Source organism: Dendropsophus ebraccatus, chromosome 1, assembly GCF_027789765.1.
Source record: "Dendropsophus ebraccatus isolate aDenEbr1 chromosome 1, aDenEbr1.pat, whole genome shotgun sequence".
Taxonomy (NCBI): Eukaryota; Metazoa; Chordata; class Amphibia; order Anura; family Hylidae; genus Dendropsophus; species Dendropsophus ebraccatus.
In genome coordinates this window covers 123806553-123826974 of record NC_091454.1, presented here as the reverse complement: position 1 = coordinate 123826974, position 20422 = coordinate 123806553, and the positions used below count along the sequence as shown (strand labels likewise).

The 20422-nt window shown below is 42.6% G+C and overlaps 1 protein-coding gene across 1 annotated transcript in view; it reads left to right on the top strand.

The window, feature by feature from the left end:
* The first annotated feature begins 7063 nt into the window (after window positions 1-7063).
* Window positions 7064-20422, top strand: part of PCLO (piccolo presynaptic cytomatrix protein) — a 259253-nt gene continuing 245894 nt past the window's right edge. The window contains exon 1 of the mRNA XM_069957749.1: window positions 7064-7315. Coding sequence (XP_069813850.1) covers window positions 7107-7315 — 209 coding nt within the window. The 5' untranslated portion in view covers window positions 7064-7106. The remainder of the gene's footprint in view (window positions 7316-20422) is intronic.

Genomic DNA, 20422 nt, shown 5'->3' with positions numbered 1-20422 from the left:
TATTTGCCCCTAGCAACCAATCAAATTTCACTTTTCATCCCTCACAGATTCTTTAAAAAATAAAAGGTGGAATCTGATTAGTTGCTAGGGGCAACTAAGACAATTAGTCTGCTGGCCCCATAACATTCTGTGCAGCCCACAGGAAGTCTGACCTGTGTACCATTATCAAGGAGGTCAGAATGTATGGGCCCTCCTCCTCCTGTATGTCCTGTCAGTAACAGCCTCCTCTATATACAGAGCAGGCTGCCTGTACCTGAAGCTTAGAGATCCAGAAGCCATGTCCCCAGAGTGGGGGGAGTGAGGACCGGTCGGGGGGCATGTGTGTGTGTGTGATAAGAAGGGGCAGCCCCTTGGTGCTGATGGCTATTGTAAACTCAGACAACAAGGATCTGTTGGAGTAAACCAATTTACAATTGTGTTCGGCACTCCATCAATGGGTGGTGCACGTAGATGAGAACAAATCCCACGTAGTATTATCATATAATTCTCAGCACTCACCAATTCAGTTCATGCGTTTTTTTATTGTATCAATCCATGTAACAAAAATATACAGGACGCATTTCGGCTAATGCGCCTTTATCAACTGTTGATAAAGGCGCATTAGCCGAAACGCACCCTGTATATCTCCTGTCAAAGCGTGCACTCCTGTCACCCTCCGGCGCGGGCAGCGGGAGACAGAGACTCAGCCTGCGCCGGATGCATCCTGTGGCATCTATCATGAATTATAGAGGCTGCAAGGACACCCGGCACAGGATGCGTCTCTGTACCCAGGTGCCTGCGCCGGAGGATGATGGGAGTGCACGCTCTGACAGGAGAGGAGCTGCTGGGACCGGTGGACAGGTGAGTTACTGCTTTTTTATTTTCTTTTTCTGCTGGGGGCAGGACCGGGGATGGGGAGATTGGCGGGTGTCACTTGTGGGGGGATTTAATGCTATATTGGGCACTATTGGGGGATTGCATACAATATTGGGCACTATTGAGGTACTATATGGGCACTATTCTGGGGATTTGATACTATGTGGGGCATTTATGGGGGCATTGGATACTATGTGGGCACTATATTGGGGTATTGGATACTATGTGGGGCATTGGATACTATGTGGGGCATATATGGGGGTATTGAATACTATGTGGGGCATAAATGAGGCATTGGATACTATATGGGCACTATATGGGGGCATTGGATACTATGTGAGGCACTATATGGGGCATTGGATACTATGTGGGCACTATATTGGGGCATTGGCTACTATGTGGGGCACTATATGGGGGCATTGGATACTATGTGGGGCACTATATGGGGGCATTGGCTACTATATGGGCACTATATTGGGGCATTGGCTACTATGTGGGAAACTATATGGGGGCATTGGATACTATGTGGGGCATTGTATACTATGTGGGCACTATATGGGGGCATTGAATACTATGTGGGCACTATAGGGAGGCATTGGATACTATGTGGACACTTTATGGAGGCATTGGATACTATGTGGGGCACTATATGGGGGCATTGGATACTATGTGGGCACTATATGGAAGCATTGGATACTATGTGGGCACTATATGGGGCATTGGATACTATGTGGGGCACTATATGGGGGCATTGGATAACTATGTGGAGCACTTTATGGGGGCATTGGAGACTATGTCGGGCACTATATGGAGGCATTGGAGACTATGTGGGGCACTATATGGAGGCATTGGACACTATGTGGAGCACTATATGGGGGCATTGGATACTATGTGGGCACTATATGGGGGCATTAGATACTATGTGGGCACTATATGGAGGCATTGAATACTATGTGGGGCACTATATGGGGGCATTGGAGACTATGTGGGGCACTATATGGGGGCATTGGAGACTATGTGGAGCACTATATGGGGGCATTGGAGACTATGTGGGGCACTATATGGAGGCATTGGAGACTATGTGGGGCACTATATGGGGGCATTGGAGACTATGTGGGGCACTATATGGAGGCATTGGAGACTATGTGGGGCACTATATGGGAGGATTGGAGACTATGTGGAGCACTATATGGGGGGATTGGAGACTATGTGGAGCACTATATGGGGGGATTGGAGACTATGTGGGGCACTATATGATGGATTGGAGACTATGTAAGGCACTATATGGGGGATTGAAGACTATGTAGGGCGCTATTAAGTCAGCAGCATGGGGTGACTGTAGGGGAGTGGCTATGGAAGGTTGCTATGGGGCGTGGCTATGGAGGGTTGCTATGGGGGCATGGCTATGGAGGGTCGCTATGGGGGCGTGGCTATGGGGACCGCGTCGCACGTGTCCCTATTTGCTCTTTGCAAAAGTTGGGAGGTATGTATAAGGCTGTAATAGTCTGATAAATGGGACCATTAAATCCAACAGCATTTGGAAGAGAAATGAGCACTTTATGCAGGAAAACTTTTTTTTCTGCCTCAAAAAATCAAGTGCAAAGAATTTTTCTGATATGGTGGAGAATGTTAAGAATATGGCAGGAGTTGTCTGAGGCTTGTCTGCCTCCAACGAATGGTCTTGACAATGCAAGGGGTTTTAGTCCAATAGCAAGGATTTTTGCATATATTTTTAGGTCTGTGTTTAGGAAGGAGATGGAACTATTTTGTAAGGTGCCCAGGAATCTTCCTGGTTTTGGTAAGGAGCGAATGAGGGCCATATGATTTACCTTAGGGAAGGAGCTGGTATCAGCTGCATGCTGGAAGAATTTAGTGAGATGGGAAGAGAGAATGTGCCAAAATGTTTTATAATAATTATTAAAAAGTCCATTAGGCCGTGGAGATTTCCCTATAGGCAGAGATCTGAGGCCTCCTCCACAGGATCCTGATTCACTGACCCATTCATTTCAATGTGGTTATATACACATCCGTTTTATTGAAACATCCCAAAACTAAGTAAGAACTGCATTTATGTGACCCATTTTTACAGAATGGAAGCTCCAATAGAAATCAATGGGTCAGTTTGTAAGGGACAACACACTGATGCACTATCCGTGTGCCATCCATTCTTCACTAAAGCATTGCCTAGCAAGTCCTAAGCAGGCTACACCCTGTGACCTTTTATTGACCTCCTACCAGCTTTTGCAGATCAAGAGGTAGAAGATGAATAAAAGGTCACAGGGTAGAGCCTGCCTAGGGCTTGCTAGGCAATGCTTCAGTGAAACCTAGAAATGGATGGGCCCCATAGCAAACTTTTGATTGCCCCCCACCCCCTTCTCGACTGACCACAAACCCACCAAGTGTAGTCGTAACCTTTAACTGCAAGTGCTGGTCAGAAGTGCTTGCAGTTAAAGGGAGATTTGCATAACCCGAAAGGCCTGCTCAGCCGCTGGGTGCTGCAAATGTTGACAGCTCAGGGGGCCCTGTGTATTGCAGAAGTGGGCCACTGGGCCCCCTGATCTGGTGGGCCCCATAGCAGCTGCTATGGCTGCTACAGTGGTAGTTACGCCCCTGGTGAAAAACATTAGAAGAGGAATAATAATCTCTGAATCTGTTAGCTATGGATTAGGGGTACTATAGATTACCTAGACCTGCATAATGAAGTAGGAAGGGGTTTTGTGTGTTTTAGTACAGTATATTTAGCTTTTGAAGTTTAAAGGTGGTCTCAGAAAATGACCTATTGTTTAAATCACATTTTTATGTTAAACATTTATTGGTGATGTTTTTTCTCATTTTCTATTTTACTGTCTTCATTATAAAATATTCCTGAAATCTTGAAGGTTTCATTCTAACCACGGGGTCTAAAACTAGGGTCCATATTACACAGCCCAATCCCTAACTGTAAGCAGGTGCTGATCTGTTAAATCAGTGCTCGCTTATTAAGCCTTTTAAATGGCTTGAGAATCGCTAGCTGGTCTGGGTCTGAATTTGTGTTTCTGAAGGGGCTGGGAATGGCTACAACCTCAGCATAATTTAAAAGTTCAGAGTCTGAGTTAAAGAGACCCTATCACCTAAAACTCACTGTCCCTATTATCAAAGTCTATCTATGAAGATACAGACTGCCTTTGCAGTCTGTATCTTATACTTCACCCAATTCTCTTTTTCGGTGCTGGAAGGCTGGGCGCCGCCATCTTGATGACGTCACTTGTGTTCCACCGCTGGAACGCAAGTGACGTAATCAAGATGGCGGCGCCGGCCTTGCTGCAGGGAACAAGAGGATCAGGTAAACTATAAGATACAAACTGCAAAGGCAATCTGTATCTTCATAAATAGACTGCCTTTGCAGTCTGTATCTTATACTTTACCTGATCATCTTGTTCCCTGCAGCAAGGCCGGCGACGCCATAAGGATCACGTAATTTGCGTTCCAGCCGTGGAACGCAAGCGGCGTAATCAAGATGGCGGCACCCGGCCCTGCTGCTGCAATGCATGATGGGAGCTTCCTGTCTCACGCCGGCTCTTTTGAAAAGAGCCGGTGCGAGACAGGAAAGGAAAAACTGGATATTTCAAAAACGCGGCCATTAAAATAATTAAACATATTTACAAATATTAATAAAATAGTAATTTACATATAATTAGGGGAAAAAAAATTCATTTTATTTTCCTGCATGATCGGTTCTCTTTAGTTAAGGGTCTGGTCTGGAGTCTGAATTTATTTGTGTTGCTGTAGACCAGGGGGAACCTTTTCCATGTCGAGGGCCAGTCGGGCATTAATAAAATCATTCGAGGGCCGCATACTGTGTGCGGCAGTTGGTAGCGTGGGTTTGCAGCACCCGGGACAAGGCAAAGTATTGTTTCCCTAGTGCCTCTGCTATTGTAGTTAACCCCCATTGATGCCATTTGTAGTCTAGTTAACCCCCAAGTCATGCCCCTTTTAGTCTAGTTAACCCGCCCAGTGATGCCTCTGGTAACCTAGTTAACCCCCCCCCCCCCCCACAGTGATGTCCCTGGTAGCATAGTTAACCCCCCCAGTCATGTCCCTGGTAGCCTAGTTAAATCCCCCCCAGTCATGTCCGTGGTAGCCTAGTTAACCCCCCCAGACATGTCCCTGGTAGCCTGGTTAACCCCCCCCCAGTCATGTCCCTGGTAGCCTAGTTAACCCCCCCCCCCCCAGACATGTCCCTGGTAGCCTAGTTAACCCCCCCCCCCCCCACAGACATGTCCCTGGTAGCCTAGTTAACCCCCCCCCCCCCAGACATGTCCCTGGTAACCTAGTTACCCCCCCCCCAGTGATGTCCCTGGTAGCCTAGTTAGCCCCCAGTGCCTGTCCCAAATAAAAAAAATTAACATCCCACTCACCTTTCCTCCACTCCCATGCTGCCCGGGTCCTCTTCTCTCCCCTCTAGCCTCTGCCGGTCTTCTCCTGTAGGCAGCACGCAATGAAATCACGTTATCGCGCGGCCCACAGGAAAAGGCAGACGTGCGCTGCTCTGGTGGGGAAGGGGCAGGCACTCACAGCATCCTCCTGTGTCTTGCAGCTGTCACAGAGGATGCTGTGTATGCCGGCTCCTGCCCCACCAGATGTTACTTGCGGGCCGGAGGTTCCCCACCGCTGCTGTGGACACTGGGAATGGCTGCAGAAGCAAGGGCCCTACTGATGGTAGAGTCTAGGGGGAGAACGTCTAAAAATCAAAACAAACACCACCTGTGAGTAACAGGATATGTAGAGGAGCTGTCATCTCTCCTGACAGGAGTGTTAATAATTGTATTCCACAAACCTAACAGTGTAGCCCACACCTGAAAGAGAACAGAAGATTATAATTCTCCTTGTACATAGGATGTGTTTCTACGCAAGATGATACAGTCAGAAATGAATGGAAACTGCCAGTACATTGGGGAACAGTCTATTGACAAGAAAATGGTAACAGTCTCTTAGTTGATTTATACAGAGAGAAGAAAAATACCCTGCTGGCACAGAAAAAGTGGTGATGAGCATAGAGATGATGTGGTAGGACTGTGGCGGGGAGGGGAATAGGAGGGCATAAGAACTATGGGCTATTTAAAGCGACTCTGTAGCCACAATCTGAACCCCCCCCAAACCACTTGTACCTTCAGATAGCTGCTTTTAATCCATGATCTGTCCTGCGGTCCGTTTGGCAGGTGATGCAGTTATTGTCCTAAAAAAACTTTTAAACTTGCAGCCCCGTGTCAAACAGGAGTGTCTGTGCCCTAACTTTGCACCACCCCTCCGTCCCTCCTCCCCACCATCTTCATCATTAGGAATGCCCCTAGAACATGTTCTCCTGTCTGAACATTGCACAGGTGCCTTAACAATCCAACCCATGTGCCATGCTGACACAGCTGATGAATAGTAGACAATCTGCCTGGAGCATTCCTAATGATAAGGGGGGATGGAGCCTAATGCATACACAATATAGGCCATGCCCTTTGGGCACGGGGCTGCAAGTTTAAAGTTGTTTTTTAGGACAATAACTGTTTCACCTGCCGAACGGACCCCAGGACAGATCTTGGAGTAAAAGCAGCTATCCGAAGGTACAAGTGGCTTGGGGGGGGGGGGGGGGGGGTGTCAGATTGTGGGTACAGAGTCGCTTTAATTTACCACTAAATTAGTGTCCATCACATGATTCACCTGATTTATCACCTCTAGAAACGTATAATGAAGGTTACTATTCAGTGACAGCAAACAGAGGTATAGGAATGCTTGAATAAACTATTTCCTCGTACCCCATTCATTATTGGACCCTTGGTAGTCACATCGACCCATATCCTCACAGGATGCTACTTACCAATAGGAAGTTACTATATATGGGAAGGAAGCAGAAAAGGATTGTGGGGTGCTGCATTGGATGGGGGAGGGGGCTAGCAGCAGGTACCCGGACCCCGTGTACACGCAGTGAGGGGCCCGCAGAGCAGGGCTGGAGGTCAGGCCAGGAGTCGCTCTGTCCCTTTAAGCGTTGGCAGGCAGCGGCGGTGATGATGCGCGCTGATCACCTGCCGGAGCCGCGCATGCGCCGTGCTCAGTAGAGGAGGAGACTTCCAGCCGTAGCATCTCTAGCCGGGCAGCCCGGATCACTAGCGCTGGAGCCCATCACTATGGAGGAAGCAGCATAGGATTAGATGATCGCAGGGACAGACAGGGAATAACGCGCAGGGCAGGGCCACTAGTACACACCGTGCGGCAGGCTGCTCATCATGGGCAACGAGGGCAGCATAGAAGGAGGGGAAGGGCTGGCTGGCTATCCGGAGGGCGATGGGAGAGGGGGCTTCGCCCAGATCCCTGCTGGAATGGAGGCTGATCTGAGCCGGCTCAGCGAGGAGGAGAGGAAGCAGATCGCCGCCGTCATGTCACGGGCGCAGGAGCTGCCGACGGATCGGCCGGCAATAAGGCAGGTCACCCCTGTGTGTACTGTGTGGACTGTGTGCTGCGTTACCGCTGCTGCTGCTGCTGCTGGGGACTACACCTTCCCCGTCACAATATGTCTGATCTAAGGAGACTCACACCGATCTCCTGCTCTTCCTCCCCCTTCTTGAAGGACGTGACAAGCTGTGTAATCTCTCCCACTAGATCCCTGCTTGTGTGTAGATCCCTCTTGTGTGTAGATTGCTGCTTGTGTGTAGATCGCTGCTGCTGTGTGTCAGATAGGAGAAGCCTGTTACACTATGGCAGATAGGAGTGTAAGCGGTGGTGATGATGATGATGATGATGGGACGTGTCCATGTTCTGCATGAATGAGTGTGCTGCTTCACTGTATAGGAGCTGCTGCTGCTGCTGCTGCTGCTCCTTTAAATAGCACTTGCACATCGATCACCCTCCCCAGAAGAATCACCATTAATAATGGATTATATTTCTGATTCACGATTTACTGTGGCCCTGGATGGGAAGCGGTTCCAGCCAGGTTTATCCACATTACACTGTTGTCTCCATCCGTGTGAGATGCTGTGTGTTCCCAGTGCAGGGCCAGGCTGCTAGCATGGTGGAGGAGCCCTGTCCATGGTGCTGAAGTTCTGCCTGCTCAATCCACTGTATGATCAGCAGCAGCAGCACCATGCTAGGTGGATGTTTATCTTAAAGAACAAATCATATCAACAATATCTAGGCTCTATACAAGTCCATGTGTGCTCATTGGAGGAAACACCTGGATTTTATAATGCATCTCAAACAATGTGTACAGTAGGCGTGTATTCATAATATATATTAGGAATTTGTGCCATTGTCCCGCCTATGGAATTTAGGTGTTCAATTCAAGTGTAATACAATGTACTTCATCCATCAATATAATAATCCGGTATCTATAGAAGTTAAAGTGACATGTACTACAGATTTACTATGCTTTATGTCTGTTAGTAGTACACGCGTGCTAACGGACTGTACTGTATATTGATATATATCATTGTGCTATCAATGGGAAACTGCTCACCATCACTGCCAGAATACATATTGATTGCAATTCTTGTCTATTCATGATGTGATGGCCTTTCTTTTATGCCTGTCCCATTTCAGATGTCTTCTGGTGCAGCCTGAAAGTCAATGGTAATTTCCATGTAAGACTGAGTTAAAAGAATAACATCATTATATGTGCTCATATGAATATGTGTGTTAATTCAATCCCTGCATTGGATAGCTTGGATGGTGGTGGTGGTTGTGGTGGTGGGGTGTAAATAGGATACTGTTTGACACCTTACTTTGAGGTAAAAGTATTCATCCATCAGATGGCAATATTAATGTAGAATAATGCTGTAGCTGATTTCACATGATTTCCAATTCTAATTAATAGATTGTAAAATCACAGTTTCCTGGATGTGGAGGGACCTGGGCCTGATAGCGTTAAATTGTAAAGTTGCTGAAGAAAACCTAGTGTGTGTAAGACTGCACATAACAGCAGAATCCCTCTGCAGCCCTATAGGGTCAATTTCTCATTAGCCTGACCTGGCAACTATTTTACTTCCAGAGTATTTCCTCTGACAAATACATAAGACCAGTGATGAGATGAAATAAGTTTTTCTATGCTTGCATGAACTCATGAGGGATGTCATGTGTTTCTACCTTTCAAGTATAAGACAGTTTTAAACACACAAAAACACAAAGAAATGCAACAGCTCACCGCAATGGCAAGATACAGACCCAATCCAGATATGAAAATCACTAAAAGCAGCCCCCCAACTGCTAAAAAAAATCTCCATAAAAATAATGAGGCTCTTTGTTACCATTTTCAAACAGTGTAAACCACCCCACCAATGATAAGGTGGCCTCAGGCCAGGGTGAACCTACACTGTACTATGGCCTCTCCATGGCATGTAATACGCCTATGCTCTGGGCATGCAGGATCCATCTTATACTGGCAAAAGTAATTACACACCAATCTGTATTGGTCTGTATCTTGCCATTGCAGTCAGCTGTTGCATTTATTTGTGTTTTTGTGTGCTTGCAATTTCAGCCATAGCAACATGCTCCTGCCTAGTGTGAATAGTGTTCTAGGAGAGCTGACCAAATTTGTCTTTTTTTCTGTGTTTAAGACAATTTCATACTTGTCTATAAGAAACTATTATTAGAGATGAGCAAATAGCTATTTGATTGAAAATTACACTATTCGATACATTCTTTTTCGATCATGTATTTGAGCGAAAACGCAGTATGAATTTGTTACTTCTCCCACCATGCCTGGTGCTTTTTTCTCATGTGACCTCCAAGTATAAGAACTCAGCTCCTTCTGCTCTTTTTTTAGATGCCATTTTAAACCTAGTGAGGGAGAAATCCTGGAGTAGCGACAATGAGGATTGAAGGCATACAAGACCCCAAAAGCCCTTCTTAGGGCTACTTCAATACACAGCACAGTATATAGCTCTTAATAGACAGTGGATAGGCCGGCTACCAGCACATCAGCGCCTTATTCTCACAGACATACAGGCAGATGCTGTTTATTGGGAAGAATAGGCTTCACTGGATCTATTTGCTCCTATTTAAGATTTTGGGGTAGGGACAGTAAGGATTTTCACAGATTTTAGGCAGGCAAGACCCCAAAAGCCTTTGTTAGGGCTACTACACAGCACAACATATAGCTCCATCCATACAGTGCATAGACTACCAGGACATCAGCTACTTAGTTAGACAGGCAGGCAGTTTATAATTTCCCTGTATACATCTGTGTCGGTATATTTAGTGTTACATTCAAATTGTCACAGGGCACCTTATTGCGCTCTGTGTTACGTTAAAAACTTCTGCACAAGGTTTAAAAAAATAAAAAATTACGCATTGCCTGTCGCCATACGTAAAACGTAGGGCACACCTCAAGGGCCTCAAATTCAATTTATACATGATTTCCATGAGACCCTTACCCCTTTTGTGTAGGATGTGTCTGACCACATCACACAAACACACACACAGTGACAGTTAGCAGTGAGTACCTGTGTTTTGGAGTGCATTGTTAAGAGGCTGTGATAGCGGCATAATGCTGCAACTTAGGCATGTTAGATGCACCCAGGCATGCGTCGCCTGTTGTCACAGAGGTGTTTGCATCAATGTATCAGGTGTCATTGTGGACTTGGTGACCTCCAAGTGGTTGAATATAGATTTCCAAGAAACAAGCATTTATCTCCCATTGATTTTAATGTGTTTCGATATTCGATCGAATATTCGAGCATCACAGTCTATTCGAGTTGAATTTCGAGCTTTCAAATATTTCACTACTTGCTTAGCTCTAGCTATGATCAAAAATTTCAGATTTATTTGTTTTTACTGCTTTAGAAAAGTTCTCTTGACTTTTAATTTAATTTGTTTTAGCTGTTAATTTGTTAAGATTTTATTTTCTTATGAAGAAAAGAGAACCTGCTATCTATCTATCTATCTATCTATCTATCTATCTATCTATCTATCTATCTATCTTCTGATATGGCCTTTAATCAGCAGCCTTTAGTGGCCTCAAGATGCTACCAGTTTGCATAGAAAATGTTGTCCCTCCATTTGTTGGTCTTAAAGGGTGACTAAAATATTGCCTTGGTGGCAGAATAAACATTTAAGCTTACCGGCAACTCTTTGGCCCACTCCACACCACAATTGATAAAGAATGTAAATCAATACTTTATTAGATACAAATATACTAAATACACATGATTAACAACAAGCTCTTAACCCAATTAAAAACATCCTATCCAGATATACGCAAGGTAAAATACCCCACTTTGATTAAGTTGTAAACCAGCTAATGAAAATGTGTATACTGATATGAGTAATAAAGTGCCATGATCATGTCAAAAACTTCCAAAGTGCCAACCACGTAAATACAAATGTAAATAAGACAAAGTGAGAAGTGCTATTGAAGGCTGAATTGGTATCACCATTAACATGTGGGGTATTCCCCGTATGTGTGTGGCTCTGAGCAACCCTAAGTAGAGACCAGGCCAAGATGGTGCCTATGGGGCATGCCAAGGTCAATATGCATGCACGAATAATCATCTGGATACCATGCCCCAAATAAAGATGGCACTTACTAACATCACATATGCTTTGTACATGCGTACCTGACAAATCATGGATAAAGACTATGTGCATGAAAAAAATTGACGCTTTTGGTATGAAGTTAAGGGTGTTTTACACAGGCTGATTATTGTCCAGGAACATTGCTAGAAATGCTGTGGCCAAACATGTGGCCAAAAATCAGCCTGTTTAAAAATGTCTACAATCCATACAATACCAAACGATACCTGGAATTTGGTTTGTTGTTGGGTTGTGTGTTCCTTGGCAATCTTAACTGCATAGAACCTTTAGATTCTGAAGATGCCATAACTTGGGTGGGAATGGGAAGGTTGTTCACTTTTGCTTTAAGTTACCTCTTGCAATGATTACAGGGTGTAAACGACAGTGTCTAATCTATTGACCCTGATGATTTGTTATGGTGAAAGCTGTGGTAAACCCGGTATTTCCCCTTCTGCAGTCTCTGTTGGTCCCTGTTTTGGGTTGGGGAGGAAACCTAGGTCCTAGGATTTGATCCCAAGTGGCTAGTTCTGCAAGAGGCTACATCACTAACGACCGAACCTGGGTAATGTAAAGGCCCTATTCCACGGAACAAATGTTGTTCGTATTCGGACGATATCGGCCGCTACGAACGATAATCGTCCCGTGGAATAGAGTGCAACGATCAGCCAACATCGTTCATGTCGGCTGATCGTTGTAGTCGCTTGTTTTTCAACATGTTGAAAAACAAGCGACTGATATAGCAGCGATCTGCTGCCGTCGCTCTGTTGAATAGGAGCAGCAGCAGACGCTGCTGTATCCTATGGGCTGCCCGGATGATCAGCGATCACCCAGGCAGCCCCCCCGCAGCTCCCCGCCACCCCTCCCGCACTCTCCCGCTATCTGCAGCCGCGCTGAATAGCGGCGGCAGCGAGTGGGGAGGGAGGAGCAAACGAGCGCTGAGAGCGCTCATTTGCTCCTCTTAACGACCAGTGGAATAGGGGCATTAGTTTGCCTTATCTTAGGATGTGCTAATTGCTAAACTATAGTTCAGAGATAACATTATTAGAAATTATTAAAATCATTCACCTAATTTGGGATTTGCTAGGTATGCCTTTCAGTCACTATGCATTGGCAATTCAGGGTTGAGATTAGCTCTATTAAAAAGAGGCAATTCAATTCTGACATTGTCTGAGTTCTAATTTTAGCAAAAAGGTTTTCCAGCTGCTTTAAAAGAGCAGCAAAAGGGCTAGAGCATTTCCAGGTAACCTGTCCCGCTGCTGAGAGGCAAACGTCAGATGTCCCAATGATAAAGAAATAGCCCTGTTCATGTCATTAATCAGACATATGAAATTTTCTACTATTGAGACAGAGATGGTCAGTGACATTTAGTATCAAAAGTGAATGTTTCTTGGGATAGAGATTAATTACATATACCCATACCCATATAGATGCCAAACAGCTGTATTGAATCAATGCCCTATGCAGCTTTGTAGATTTTCCTACACTGGGTAGTGAGCGCCCTTCATACCTTTGCTCTCGTGACCTACAGTAGTGTGTAACGGCTTCTAAAGGTATTATATCACCAAATGTATCAACCTAATTTCCATTAAGAGAATTATTATATTATACGGTTGGTGGTAAAGGAATGACAAGATTTCCATTGTCATTTATTTTTATTTTTTTATTTTTTACTAAACAGAAATTTTATTTGATCTTTTATGTCAACAAATTGTCACATAGTGTTCTAGTCTACTGTTGTCTTTTTATCTTAATATCCCGGTTTAAAATATTGTGGTTCTCTATTGAAGAATACAGTGTTGTAATAAATGTCATGTGCAAGCAATCTGGTGCCTGGGAATGTAGTCAAGTGTCTTTGGAGCACATTGCTGAAACCAGAAACACTAACAACACGGGCCCAGCAGTACTTTTAGTGGTCAAATAAAGCATGATGTTTTTAAATTAGATCATGAAAAGGCAACAATAATGAAAGTTGCTAAAACATACAAGAGAAATCCAGAGCAAGAGGGCGCCAGTTCAGTTTGATTACACAGTTTGTAGTAGTTATTTTAAAATATAATACATATATTTAGTAAAAAGTAATGTAGAAGTCATAAATTGAAAAATTGTATACCTTTATTTAAATGAAGTTATGTGCCACTGAACAATGCTTACCTCAGCACTCTTATTTGATTTGTACTTTATAACTTGCATTCTACTATGTGGCAGTAACGCATATACCTGGATGGGGTTGTGTTTTGTGTAAAAAGCAAAGTAGCTGTTGACCTGGTGCATTGGTGACAAGCTTATTATTCCTTGCCCCAAACAATCTCACACACATTGTTTTGTCACAAGAGAATTCTTGAAAATGCAAGCTCTGAGTCTGCAGTGATTTCTATTTAGCACACTGCAGAGCTTAGCAAACAGTTTACAGTTTACTTTCTGTGGGTGTAATTGTCAAAAAATCCAATACAATGTACTTATTAAGTAAGGTTGACAGATTACTGTAGAGTATATTTTAGGGTACAACTCTAGTTGTCAGAATTATTTTTTTTTTTAGTAGTCAAATAATAGCCGAAAATTAGTAACCAGAGAACTTGAACAGACACCAATAAAAACAACCAAGAAGGCCAGACCCTTTAAAATGAAATCAATAGAGAAAGCAGCATTAAAAGTGAATATACCATCAGGTACATAGCTTTGGGGTTGTTACCTGAATGGATCTTTGCCACCACAGGGATGCCAGTGTTGTGGATTTGTTTTTTAACCGCCGCCTGCTTCCTGTGCACGGTGCCAGTCTATTCCCCAGTGTGCCAAAACCCCCTACTCTCTGTGACGCGGCCCCATTGACTTTAATGGAGCCGCATCACTGAGGGGAGGGAAGATCTTCACTGTTGGGGCCAGAGGTCCTGTCCACAGTGCTCCATGCCGGTCCGGTACTTAGGAATAGTAGACCAGCACAATGTGTAGGATCCGGGTGGCGTTTAAAAAAAAGGACCTCAACAACGGCATCCCCGTGCCAGCGCCAATCAATTCAGGTAAAAAACCCAAAGTGATGTCGCTGATGTTGCATTCACATTAAGTAGTAAAAATCAGGGTGTGTTTATTAACTTATGTTAATATGAAACATCTCAACTTTACAATAAAATATATTGTAACGTTTAAAAAGACTATAAGGAAGAACTGGAACATTGGGGGAGATTTATCAAACATGGTGTAAAGTGAAACTGGCTCAGTTGCCCCTAGCAACCAATCAGATCCCACCTTTCATTTTTCAAAGAGTCTGTGAGGATTGAAAGGTTGAATCTGATTGGTTGCTAGGGGCAACTGAGCCAGTTTCACATTACATCATGTTTGATTAATCTTACAGATTGTCTGTTCATGTTGAGTAAATAAGCACACCTATCACTATTAGAGTGCTGACTTTTTAGTTTGAATCTGAGTATTACAGGTTCAACAGGGTTGACACTGTTGCTCTGACTGGTATATTAAACTTTTTAGGCATATTGGTTACTTGAATTCTAGATGATATGCCTCAGAATAGGGCAATAGAGGACAGCAGTAGTGCTGATGCAGTAGGAATGTAGTCTGGAACATAGTCAAGGGTTGTCTAGAGAGAATGGTCTGGATGCTACAGGCCAGAGGAAAAGAAAGAGTGTCATCAGGGTAGGGGGTCAGTACCAAAGACAAAGCAAGAATTATCTAAGGATCATCTGGGTAGCCCCTACCGCTACTTCCCGCTTGCTGTCTGTGCGTGTTATAGCACAGGCAGTGGGTGGGGAAAGAGAGGGAAGCGAGCACTGACCTGACAGTGATATGCTTTACAACAAGCCTCATGGACATAGACAAAAATAGACCTGAAATGAAATGTAAAGCATTACTGAGAAAACTTTGTGACCATGAATTGAATGTTAAACATTACTTAGCAAACTTTATGTCCTTTGAAGAGGTCATTCCACATGGAGCTGCTATTGTCTTATACTTATACTATCTATCTTTTCAGGTAGCCCTGTGGTTCTCATTTGATCTGCAACTACTGCTATTTGTACTTATTAACCCCTTAAGCAAACCGTTCGTGTTTAAAAAGCCATAGCACTTACATTTTGTCACCTACAGACCCACATAAGCCCTTATTTTTTGCAATGAAAACAGAAGGGGGAGGGGGGTTGTAGTCAGTTCTTTTGCCTGTACAACTGCAATTTAAAATTGCTCTATTCTGAGCCTTATAACGTCTTTATTTTTTGATCCATGAGGCTTTTTGACCTGTACTTTTTATTGGTATCTTGCTTGTGTATACACAATTTTTTAATCACTTTTTTAAATTGTTTTTATTTATTTTTTTAAAAATTCCGGATTTGATGTGACCAGAAACCAGCAATTTTGTATGTTGGCGTTTTATTGTGTTTAACAGTGCAAGTTCAGGAATGTGATATTTTAATCGTATGGGCGATTCTGCATGCGGTGTTAGCAAATATGTTTATTTTTTAAATTTATGAAATGGAAAAAAAGGCGATGATTTAAACATTTAATATGGGAAGGGATTTTTTTTTTAATTAATGTTTATTGATGTCATTACATCACTGAGGCCCTGTCTGGTAAGTATCGGCTTCTCACAATCGCATTGTGAGAAGCCAATCTTCCACTAGGCCACAGGAGAAGCCTTTTTAATAGCATTTAAATAGTTAAACGCCTTATAGCAGCTGGAAGCGGCATGGTACAGAGAGGGCTCATGTCGTGAGCCCTCCTGTACCCCCTTAGTGAGGCCATGACGCATAGGTATGTCATGGGTCCTTAAGGAGTTAAAACTTACAAATACATTTTCAATATGTTGAACATAGATGGCACCCAATTGAGTCTCCGTTTTTCTTCCCCAGAACACTAACAAGTTCTAGATCAGATTAAAATCTAAAAAAGACCAAGCCAACAATTTAACTCTGCCATGTTCCTCAAACCATTCTTAAACAAATTTTGCCTTGTGGCAGGGTACTGTATCCTTCCACTGATATTAGAAAATACAGTTGCTATAACTATTATACAGTATATTATACAGTAACTGTATAAAGACAAATCCAGCTGTCCACAAGATAAAGAAACCATAATGCATTAGAGCAGGCCACCTTCATCCATTGTTCCATGGTCAGCTCGGCATTACTATATGCTTCAAGCTCTGAAGCACCGTGTACACCTTTTTATCATAGACAGAATTCACCATAATGATACTACATTTTCCCGCCATTATATGTATAAGGGGACCCAGGAAGCTATGGACCAAGAGCAGGGATAATAGGTAGAGTGAATATGATTTATTTTACCATTATTATGAGCATATTTTAAGATAATTAAACAGTTGGACAACCTGTTTAAAGAGAAAGTCAAAATGTAAAATTTACAAGCAAGCAGGGTAGTGCGGTAACATAATAAAGTATACTTACCCATTCCTGTACCTCCATAACGCTGCTCTCTGGTCTTTTCGACAGCCTCCTGTTCCATTTTTATCTGGCATCCAGGTTTGTCACATATCTGATTCCGGCTGCTGCAATGTCATGGCCCCGCTGGTGGATTGAGCGTTCAACCACTCAGTGACTGCAGCGGTGTCCAGCCTCAGTCACTGATGGCTGAGTAGGCAATCCATGAATGAGGCATGTGACATTGCAGCAGAAGCTGCTGGAGGTCAGTGGCGGGTAGATATCGGTAAGGCAGTAATATGGGGGGCACAGTGATGAATAAGTATACTTTATTATGTTCCTGCACCCCCTTGCCTTCTGGTGAGTTTTCCATTTGTTGGCTTCTCCTTAAAGTTATGGCTGATTGTGTGCCAATTTTAATTCACTTACTTGTCTTATTGTTCTTATATATGTATCAATCTTCAACATCTTGGTATAATCTTTTTTTCAATATGTAGTATCATTTGTTGTTGTCATACAGATGGCTTAGTATGGTATGTCAGTTGTAATTTATTAAGATTATACCACACCTTCTAATAAATTCTGTATTTTTTTATTGCAGAGCTATCTCGTACATAGTACCTCTAATTATGTTGAGTTGCTGTTCAGCAACAAAAACCATAGGTTATGGGTGGTGCCTCTAGATGTTCATGCTTCTGTGAAGATGTCCTGGTGGCTCCCCCATTCAGTAAAAGCAAGGTCAGGATGTTTTCTATGCCATCTCCTGTGGTGTCTCAGACCCAATTCTGCTTGCCAGGGCCGTTAGCAAGAGAGCTCTTGGTGAGCCTAGCACTCCCAAGAGTGTCTGTTGATGCAGCTGGTCCACCAATGCCCACTGCTGTCCTGAGAGAAAGTGTCATTTTACACCACTCATTTACCAATATGCACTGGTGTCCTGGGAGAAAAGTGATATTACTCCACTGGTCCACCAATGTCCACTGCTGTTCTTGGAGAAAGTGTCATTTTACATTGTTCATTTACTAATGCAGCAGACTATCAAAATAAATTAAAAAAAATAACTTAAATTTAATATAAATTTACAATTGAAATAAAATCTAAATAAAGTAAATTAAATTAAAATAAGTTAAATTGAAAAAAAAACACCCTTAAATTGATTACACTAACTTGGGAAACAAAGGTTGCCACACAAGAGGAGGTGAAAGGGTACCTAAAGGGGAATTTTTAAGTGTGAAATGTCTTATTAGAAAGATTTCCAATTTTCTGACACTGATGCACCAATGTCCACTACTGTCCTGGGAGAAAAGTAATATTAGGCTGCTGATCCACTAAGGTCCAATGCTGTTCATGGCGGAAATTACTTCGCTCATCTCTAATTATTTTCACAGGCAAAGAACTTAAAATGTCCCCTCATACGATACATGGGAAGACAAGTGACAACTGCTTTAGTTCATCTTGCGGCTGTCCTTTTTTGACCTGTTATCCATGCTTTAGATTTTTATTTGGCTCTGTAAGCCCATTACATTTCAATGCAAATGTACTAAACACTACCAGCTAACCCGGCTGTATAAAAAAGAAAAAAAAAAGAAAAAGTATAGCATATGGTTTCAATGACTGCATACAATATGGTGTTAAAATGCTTGTGAGTATAAACTGCTTTCCATTTCCATCTTTATAGTTTCAGACCACTCCACTTAACCCAGATAAGCTTTATCCTCACCAATCCTTTATTAGTTTGACTTAAAATTCCTCTGCAGGAATTATGTCTTGATCACTCGTTGAGAAGCTATAGCAATATTTTATTAAAAAATACTGACACTATTTTGGTAACAATAAGAATTTAATTGATATATATATATATATATATATATATATATATATATATATATATATATATATATAGTGCCTTGGATTATGAGTATAATTTGTTCTGGGACCGTGCTTGTAATCCAAATCCACTCTTACACCAAAGCAAATTTTCCCTTTAGGAATCATAGAGATTCAGACAATTGGTTCCACTCCCCAAAAATAATGACTTATTATTCTGAATAACATGTAAAACAGATTAAGCAAAAATTCAGAAACAGCAGAATATGTGATATTATAAGTTACTGTACAGTAATGGAGAGGATGGGAAACACAAGGGCTGTTAGAGACTGCAGGGAGTATGAAGGAATGAGCAGGACATATGTGGGCTCAGTATAGCAGCACTCTCTGCCTGGGGAGAGAGGGGTTACAGCTATGAAGAGATTACCTCCACAGTCCTGTCCCCTGATGTAAGCCCCAGCCTGAAGTGGATCTGCTATGATTTGGAAGGTGAGGGAGACTTCCTGGGTCAGAGTACAGTGCTGTAGACCCCGCTTTGCAGACCATGCCCCTCTCCCACTCGTGCTTCCACCCAGTACAGGGAGCTTTTAAACCAAAGCAATGCTCTTAAACCAAGTCACAATTTTGACAAACTGTGAGCTCTTAAACAAAAACGCTCTTAAACCAAGTATCACTGTATATTCTATTTTCAAATCCATTATAAATGTGTATGAAATGTATTTTTAACATGGGTCATTCTTCCATTCTGTTTATACATTATAGAAAAGCCACACAAGCTTGAAAATGGTGGCGTGAGGCCACAGAAACGTCGCTTCACTAGTTTGCTGTGCTGCACTATTTTGTTGTATTAAATAAATTGGTTTCTTTTTTAACACAATTTGAGTGCTGTGGAAGTACCTTTGTAGATAGATAGATAGATAGATAGATAGATAGATAGATAGATAGGTTCTCCATGTAGCAGCGTGTCATTTTATGGGAAAAAAAGAAAACAAAGTAGAACTAATAGTCTGACAATTAGAGTTAGAAACATAGAAACATAGAAGATTGTTGGCAGAAAAAGACCACTGGGTCCATCTAGTCTGCCCTTTTAGTATTTCCATTCTTATTATCTTAGGATAGATAGATGTTTATCCCAGGCAGGTTTACATTCTGTTATTGTAGATTTATCAACCACATCTGCTGGAAGTTTGTTTCAAGTATCTACTACTCATTCAGTAAAATAATATTTTCTTACGTAGCTTCAGATCACCTTTACATGGAGGTAGTACAAAAATATCAAAACTACCCATGTTTTATGTTCTGAACATAAAGAGAATATAAGTACTGCTACTTTTCACCAAGAAATGAAAACTCCTTACATTAGATTAAATCCTTGCAAAAAGAAAATGGTGTAAATAATGTAGAAAAACAAACGTAATATGGCAGTGACTCAATGTCTATTGCTACTAATGTAATAGACCTCAATGGAAACACATTGATTTTTACTGTCAAAACAAAGTGCTACCTGATCAGGTTGGCTTTTTGCCAACAGACATAGCAGGTGACAGCTTGGAGGGCGATGTCTGACACGTCTATATGTGCATAAATGATCAGTTAGGCCATTAGGAAAAAAAAAAAAACTTGTGACCCAGACTCTGATCCACTGCATTGACTGGATTGCTTGTGTCCTTTGAGGGGAATCCACAAACCTCAAAATCCCAATGGTTGCTTCAGAATCTAAAAATGAACCTATTAATGACACATCTGGGTTGCTAGGCTGCAGAGGAAATTCCATTTCCCTGTGGTTTTCCCTGCCTATCTGTCATCATGCTACAATTTTATATTCTTAATAC